This window comes from Pholcus phalangioides, unplaced genomic scaffold (assembly GCF_987345545.1).
Source record: "Pholcus phalangioides strain wild (caught in Gottingen) unplaced genomic scaffold, Ppha-v1.0 ptg000010l_1, whole genome shotgun sequence".
Taxonomy (NCBI): domain Eukaryota; kingdom Metazoa; phylum Arthropoda; class Arachnida; order Araneae; family Pholcidae; genus Pholcus; species Pholcus phalangioides.
In genome coordinates, this window is record NW_028301603.1 from 6,584,608 (window position 1) to 6,593,107 (window position 8,500).

Genomic DNA, 8,500 nt, shown 5'->3' on the forward strand with positions numbered 1-8,500 from the left:
AAAAAAAACTAACTTTTGATACGGACAACCAAAAATTAGAAAGTCATTGTATTGTCTCTCTCATGTGCCAACAAAAAAACTGCACTGCTCGTTGAGATATTCAAATTCGAAACAAGGGGAAAAACAAAGTTTCCTCCGTGTTACGAATATCTCGGCAAATATTCCAATTACGTGCAAAATGCTTTTTGTTGGCCTCAGGAGAGACAATACAACGATTTTCTAATTTTGGGCACAGGGTGTCCGTATAAAAAGTTAGTTTTTTTTATTTCCATAATTATACAACCACTTGCAGCATGAACGACATATCTGAGGTCCACATGTTGTTTGGATACATTCTCTAATTGGAAGTATGTCTCTATTATGAAATGTATGGTTCACAAGTAAAATGCTGTGCCGCGCAGTTACCAATTCACCATTTATTTGTACAGACATCACCATAGTTGCCCGCAGAGACCCTTCAAGTCTATCTCTGCCTATAAGAGTCGGGATGCTGTAGATCAGTGTTTCCCAAAGTGGGCAATATTGCCCCGAGTGGGCGATGGAATGGTCCGGGAGGGGGCGATAAAAGCTGCTGGTCCAACATAGGGTCCTATGGGTTCGCATGAGTTGAGGGGCGATGAGAGAAAAAATTTCTGAAGAGTAGCCGAGAGAACAAAAAGTTTGGGGACCTATGCTGTAGATACTACGGGTTTAGTATGGGATCCGGAGGGTTGACTCCACTTCGGGACAAAAAAAAAATTGAAGGAGAGGGTGATGGACAAAATATTTGCGAAACGTCTGGTATAATGAAACTGGTGTACAATAATTTTGAACCCTCCTGTATATGAATTAGGCAAGAGGAGAAATGCGTATGGCATCGATACATAAGAAACAAATAATTGCCATCACTTCACGCTAAACTTTGACACACTTTAATTATACAAAATAGAAAAAAAAAGTGTATGATACACTACAGCGCAGTATTCACAGAAGCATAACTTATCTATCTGTGAGCATCGATATCTGGTTCAGAATCTTCTGAAGTTACTTTCGCCAAAACATCAGCTTTCAGTAAATGTTGCAACTCTTCGTAAGTCAGGGCGTTTTTCTGAGGAAATAGTTTCTTCTGAAAAAAAAAGAAAGAAATTTCCTAATAAAGTTCCTAAAAATTATCGCAAAATCAATACCACTATGAATGTGTTGAATAAGGGTCAAATAAAGCAGTGGTTCTCAACCTTTTCAAGCCTGCGGCGGCCCGGTTTCATTCACTTTTGTGAGTCGAAGGCCCGGTTAAAAACACGACCAACGGAAAATGAATTAGGAGAAATGAAACGGTAACCGGGCCGCGGCACGGCGGTTGAGAAACACTAAAATAAAGTATAACAGAGGCGTTTCTCAAAGTGTGCGATTCAATGAATGGATTTGGAGGACAGAAGAGAGAGAGAGAGAGAGCAGACGCTATAGATACAACTGCTGGCCAAATAAACTCTTAATTAGAGCCCACAAGTTCAGGAAAAATGCCATAAATGCCTTTGTTTTTTTTGCCCATTTTCAGACTTTTCAGTAAAAATGCTTCTTTTGAAACTTTTTTCCACCACAAATGCCTATTTTAACATATTTCTAAGTTTACTGGTGAGTTTCAGATGCCATAATATGCAAAACTTGGATATTTTGAGCATTGAGAACAAAAGAAATGCTAATTTAAAAATTTTTCCAACTCTCAGTGTTAATTTTCATCAGAAAGTCCTAGCCCCATTTAAACCCCGAATAAGTGATCTGAAAGATAGGAAACTTGGTTTTCCCTATGAGTCAACTCTGCTTTGACCGAATGGTGTTAGACGTGGTGTTTCAGATGAACGCAGCCCATGTTGGAAAAGCAGAGGAAAATCAGAAATTTGTTTCTTCACATTATGTGAGTCGCTCAGGCATTGGACTACTACTAAACCACACATGCACCTCGTCCATATTCCTCTGCGGAACTTCTAACGAATTGGTACATGTTGGAATGTGCGTGTCTGTGTTGTGAACCTAACGTGAAGCTTGTTTCTGTGTAACGCTTGTTATAGTGCTGCCATCTACCTCATATGTTTCGAAGTATGAGTGAAGTGTAATGCTTGAAGATTTTACCGTTGTAGGCCTGTTACTCTCTGCGACGAGACTTTTCAATGGGGAAGATAAGCTTTCATTCTCACTTCGAAGTTGGGAAACTAACCACAGAAAATCAACTCCAGCCGACAACCAGTGCGGCGACGGTGGGGTTCAAACCCGTGGCTCTGGGGCCCCATGTTGTTTTGATTTAGTTTTTTACACCATAAATGCACATCAAACAACCATGGCTATTTATTTTACACACGTATTTTTTGGTATTGACGGGAGTCGCCCTCACGGGATGTGCAACAGATCCGGTCGCACAGACCCCCCCCCCCCCGCTTGGAGGAATCTCGCATATGTGGGGGGGGGGGTATTAAAAAAAAGTAATTTTTTTTTACAATAATGGAACAATGTAGAAAGTAATTATTCCAAATAATACATCAAATGAACGAGAATTATTCACAACTCGAAGGAGCCCCCCCACAGATCATTTTCTCTTCGGGCTTCATGTCTGTTAATGGTGGCCCTGGAATTGACCCGAGGGGACCTCAAATACTTTATTTTGGGCTTGAAATCAATATTTAACTTGGATAATAATGCAGTTATTATAAACTAATTGAAACAGTAGACGGATCAAGTGCAACCAATTTTTTAGCTAGTTTTTGGACCCTTGATACTAGTTTTTTGTTATATTTTCTTCCTTCCATAAATTATATAAATGCCTTTTTTTCAATATATTTAGTGCCTTTTTGACTGCTTATTTCGAACATTTTTAGTGCCTAAACTTCCGGGCTCTACTCATGTTGTTCGGCAATGTACATAAAGGAATAGACAAGGCTTCTTGTGATGAATATGCGCTCTTACCTCTAAGTATGTTTGAGTCAGTTCTTTATCCTGTTCATCTGACTCTGGAAGAAAAGTACTCGCCTGGTCGGAGGAATTCAGATGCCCCATCTGATCCTCCCGCACAGCTTTCAGCACTTTCAGCATATCTTTAGACTTCAACTCTTTCTCTTTCCCTTGCAAATTCGAAAGTCTTGATTCTAAATTTGACACAAAGCTTTCATTTAAACTATATTCTATTCTGACATGGAACTGTGACATTTACACGAATTGCAATGAATAAATAGCCACTTGAGGTTCTAACACTAAGGAGACAATGAATAAATAGCTACTTCTCAATCAGAAATGGAGATGTCAACACTAAGGAGTGGGGGGGGGGTGTAACATTGTTTATACGGGATCCAAAGAGAAGAGACGACATGCGGTGGGTCAGTTGAGAGTTGAGTAACCTGAAAGCCTGTTTTCCTGCATAGATATACGATGGAAACTATTATATAACGCTACCCAAGAGACCAGAGCATAGGCAGAGATAGATATGAAAGGCTTACTTAGTAACCGAAACGGTGAGTAAGTAAGCCTTTCATGTCTATCGCTGCCATGAAAGCCTGGAGGGGAGGGGCACGATACTGAAAGCTGGGAGGGCGTTATGATGCCAATTCATATACATGCATATACATTAGGTCAGTCGGCTCCATCATTGACACTGCAGGGGGGATTGCCCTCAGCTAACTTGAATGACCTAAGGCATATGTCCAGATCACTTAAGTGACTCGCAACACATTTAAAGATCACTTGAGCGACTCGCAACACATTTAAAGATCACTTGAGTGACCCACTGCGTAGTTCTAGAGCAGGGGTTTCTAGCGTAGAGTTTTTCGCGGAACCCTAGATGATAATGATCTACGGAACTCAAACAAATTTTTTAATATTTCTCCAAAATAAAAGTGTGTCCCTACTGCCGCCTCAACAGCATCATAGACTCAAGACAAAATAAAAGAGGGCTTGGTCATAGCACCTCTTAATTGGGGAGTACACAGGTCGACCTTTGGAAGGGGTACAAAAAGCTTTGGGGAGGGCACAAAAATTGGCTTCCCAAAAAACTTTGAGTTACCACCCTTCAAAAAGCGTTAAAATTAACAAAAATTCGTTAAAATAGCATGGAAAATAAATTTTCTTTCGATAGATTTTAATTTTTTTATACCGAAACATTGAACTTTCTTTAATTTTTGATCGGCTCGTGGGGCTGGGGCACGGGCCCCTATTCCTCCCGCGTACGGTTCTGCTCTTAATATGCATATTTATTATCATAAATCATTGTGCCAGATCTTAAGATCTTATCGTGGAACCCTTATTCAACTGTTCAACTGACGTCGCCGCATGGCCCCCGCGAGTGGGGAGAGGCGGAGCTGGCAGGGCTCAATCCCGAGAGCCTCACATGATTCTCATCATTTTTTTTTCATTCTATAAATGCATAATGCTGGGGGCCCACCAAAGATCTCAGCCTAAGGAACTTACTGCTGGATGGGGGGGGGGAGGGTTTCATGAGTGCAGTGTCTGATTGAACTCGTTGGTTGGAACTCGCGTGGTTGGAGCCCTGTCATCCTATTGGGAGGAATATTCACGAATATCGAGAGCTTTGATTATAACCATCACCAGAATAAGAGAGCTCCCGTGCATGAACTCTGACATATGCTTTTACTGAAATAATCTCCCCTGACCTAATCATTAAATCTTAAGGTGTTCATCTGTATTGTCAATGAATATCCCCTAAGTAAATCAAGTAGTAGCTATCCACAATGGAGTGAGCATCATGACCACCAAAAGGGTAGGACTGGCAGGGCACTAGCACGAAGGCTGGGGACAAATCTCATCGTTTTTGTTGTTTTTACTCCACTGTAAAACTGTGAACTCAATTATATTGAGAAACATCATTAAACTGGAATCTCTCTCTCCTACCACCTATCAAATAAAACTCACAATTGTTATGATTCCAAGTGGTGACCGGTTTTCGAATTTATGTGCCAAATGAAAAAACAATGCAATATAATATTAGCTCGTACCTTTATAAGCAATAATATTAATTAAAATATTAAGTTTGCTACGAAATTTTAACAGTTGATATATGTATGCAGTAAAATAATATTAGTAACACTCATACAATATAGCCGTCTTGGTTTTTCGCGATTCTAATCCAAAATGTATGAGGGTCTATATGCTTTTTCGATTACAATCACAGGGAACCAAGACGACAGTATTTTGCAGTTTTACTAACGTCATTTTACTGTATCTATAAATCAACTGTTAAAATTTTATGACAAACTTAACATTTTAATTGATATTATTGCTCATAAATTATTAATTAATATCATGTTACATTTTTTTTTTCATTCGGCACGTTAATTAAAAACCAGTCACCAATTCGAACCGTAACAGTTGTGATTTTTATTCAATAGGTGGCAGGAGGCGTAATGATTTTTCTCAATGTAATATACGTATATTGTACGGTGTAATTTTTTAGAAGCCAATGTGTTTTGGCTGATAAAATTTTGATTTTTACCCGTTTGTCGGTTACGGACAAACGGAGAGAAGCAGCATTTTTTTTTATGGTGAATGAAATGACAAAATATGGACGTTTAGATTCTGAGAAAGATTGAGAATCAATGTTGTCCGAAAAAATAATTTTAAAGAATAATTTCACTCCTCTCCAAAAATTCTAGGTAATAATTTGGTGAAAAGAGGGGGGGGGGGGGTCCCCCGCACCCGAGGAACAAAGAAATATAATTACCTAAAATTTGAGGGAGTATTTTCACTCCTCAACAAAATTTGGAGAAGTAAAATTGAATTTTTATGCGTGAGTCCCACATAAAGATACGTACTGGCGGACACTGCCGAGGATGCTTCTGTGTATACAGTTTTTGCTGTGCAGTAAAAAATTCCCCCACACTGTATAACGTAGCATGATGTTTTTCCATTCCGCACAGATATCAGAATTCTGTGCGCAGAGAAACAGCAGATCTGTGTAGTTGAAATTAAAGAGAATGTGCGTGTTATCTGGACAATAAAAAGGACCCTCGTTAACACGGAAATGGAACTTTTTATTCAGCTCAGCAGGAGTCTTATAAGCCAGCTGATGTTTAGTATTTTTTATATTTCATGTATAGATGACAGCTGGGCTTCCAAGGTTTAACTATATAATTTCTAATTTACGTACTCAATATGCGAGAGGAAGCGTTTAAGTAGGGTTACCAGAAATTCTCTTAAACTTGGGCATGAAGATGCATGCGCACGCATTCTTTGGCTATGTTCCTTACATACAAAGTCATCTTAATGCATAGGCCAGCCGGGGGACCTCAAGCGGAGAAGGGACTCACAAAAATGAGATTGAAATTTTCGGAAGTAAGCATGTAAATTTACCTGGTTGGGCCTCAGGATAATCACCTGGTCCAGGGCACATCATGCTCGTAAGACGGCCCTGCTTACACGTATATTTACCAGAGATGGTGCCACTACACCAACAATCGGGGCCGTAACTAGTGTTTTTGCTACCCCCACAACTTTAAAATTCGATAATTTTGTAATATGGTGTTCTTTGTTCCCACCTAAAACTGCCGCCCCCCTACATTTTTCGGCCCGGGGCAATTACCCCCTGCCCCCCCCCCTCTAATTACGGTCCTGCCAACAATGAACAACAATTGTTTTCCAACCAAAACAGAACCTCCACCTGCGGTGCTTTTGAACGGAAGTGCTGTTTTACTTGTGAGCACGGTAGCCCAGGTCGATAACATACTCGCCTAAAGTACCAAAGGATATTTAGAGGTGTCGCGATTTCTATCAGGTTCGTTAATGTCAGAAACTTTTCTGACACAGGGGTATGATGGAAAGAGGCGACATGGCAACAAAAAAGATTACTACGCACAAGGTGTCCCACACCGAAGGGTTGGCACACCAAACTCCCCGTGTGTATAAAAAAGGCTGCCGTTCGGATTCGGCAATAAATTGTGATTTACTTAATTGCAATAAGTCGGTCACGGTCTAATTAGCCCTCGTGTGCAGAAAATGACAGCGGTGTGACAGAAATGGTCAAAGTTTCACTCGTTTTGTTTGTTTCTGAATTTAAGAAGGACGATATATTGCCTGATTCTTTAATAAACTACCCCGCAGCTCATTCTCGGGTGAATAGTGGGTACCCCCACGGTGATTGGATCAGATGCTATGGTAAATAGCAGGTGCTAATTGAGCAAATGCCTCATTTCTCCACTAGGAAATTCGAGCAATTTACGAGGGCAACATAATATTTACCCCCCCCCCCTGGAGGTGGATTCATCGTATAGTGGCCTGTGGGCTCGTATGGGCCGTAACTATGATTTTTGTCACCCAGGGCAAACATTATTTAGCCGCCCCAATAAGTTTAAAATTCGATAATTCTATAATTGTGTTCTTTGTTCACACATAAACCGGCCGCCCCCTAAATTTTCTCGCCCGCGGCAGTTGCCCCCTGGCTCTGTGTGGGCTATACAAATTTTGCCGCCCTTCACCCATTAATGTCTAGTTTTCTTGAGTATGCATTCTTCCAAATTATCCAACCTGGACTATATCCCGTTTAGTTCTCCTTCCCCCCCCCCACCGTAAATATGCCTCTGCGCTCTAGGTCACTCTTTCGGTCGTTCACATGAATTCATACCCTCTGGGTCACTGTTTTCGTCCCCCGCTCACCTCGTCATTCTTATGGTCACTCACGTGATTACACGACACTCTGTAGGTTAGTCATTCTAGTGGTCTGGACTTCTTTTAAACGACACACTATCTCGTTGAAAATCATAACAAAGAAACAGCTGTGCGAGTATCAGTAACAATAAAATTTTCTACCACATTCACAGATCACTTTAAGTAACCCGCGGTGCATTCACAGATAACTCGAGTGATACGCAGCGTATCTACAGTTCACACGAGTCACTCGCTGCACATTTACAGATAACTCGATAAACCAGATATCAACAAATCACATGAGTGAACCGAGACACATTTACAGATCACTTAAGTGACCCATGGCATATTTACAGTTCACTTGAGCAACCCATGGCACATTTACAGATCATTTAAGTGACCCCGCGGCACATTTACAGATCATTTAAGTGACCCGCGGCACATTTACAAATTACTCGAGTGACCCCGCAGCATATTTACACATCATTTGATTGAAACGCGGCATGCATATAGATCACTTAAATGATCCGCTGGACAGGTCTAGAGCACTTTAGTGACCAGCGGCACATTTACAGGTCATTTAAGCGACCCGCGACACATTTTTAAATTAATGAAGAGGTCCACCCCTCTCCTAAAGATTGAGCACCCTTGTTATTATAGGGTATTATTTCATAAGTCTATTCACTGCGTGTATTTCATTATTTTAACTCCAACAAAATCCATAGAGCTTAAATAAATTTCAACTGACCTAGTTTTTTCAAGTAAAGCTCTGAATCGGGTAAAGGATATGGAGTGTTACTCGCTGGATTCTGGTCATCGATCATTTTTATTTCCTTCAGTGCTATGTAAACACGGACGGCTTTGACAATGAAAAGACAAGAGA

The 8,500-nt window shown here is 40.6% G+C and overlaps 1 protein-coding gene across 1 annotated transcript; it reads right to left on the reverse strand.

Moving 5' to 3' along the window:
- Nucleotides 1-888: 888 nt before the first annotated feature.
- Nucleotides 889-8,474, reverse strand: LOC149080809 (coiled-coil domain-containing protein 32). Its single transcript, XM_089237485.1, has 3 exons — nucleotides 8,366-8,474; nucleotides 2,935-3,113; nucleotides 889-1,105 (listed from the first exon to the last, which is right to left on the reverse strand). Exons 1-3 carry the CDS (start codon nucleotides 8,439-8,441, stop codon nucleotides 983-985), a joined length of 378 nt encoding a protein of 125 aa, XP_089093611.1. The 5' UTR covers nucleotides 8,442-8,474; the 3' UTR covers nucleotides 889-982.
- Between the last annotated feature and the right edge of the window lie 26 nt (nucleotides 8,475-8,500).

Bases quoted from the DNA above. Each gene is read 5' to 3' on its own strand.
- LOC149080809 (XM_089237485.1), bottom strand. From the start codon at position 8,441: ATGATCGATGACCAGAATCCAGCGAGTAACACTCCATATCCTTTACCC. The intron at 3,114-8,365 runs GTCAGTTGAAAT...TGTCAAATTTAG, and splicing joins GCTTTACTTGAAAAAACTAG to AATCAAGACTTTCGAATTTG. The intron at 1,106-2,934 runs GTAAGAGCGCAT...TTTTTTTTTCAG, and splicing joins TGACTCAAACATACTTAGAG to AAGAAACTATTTCCTCAGAA.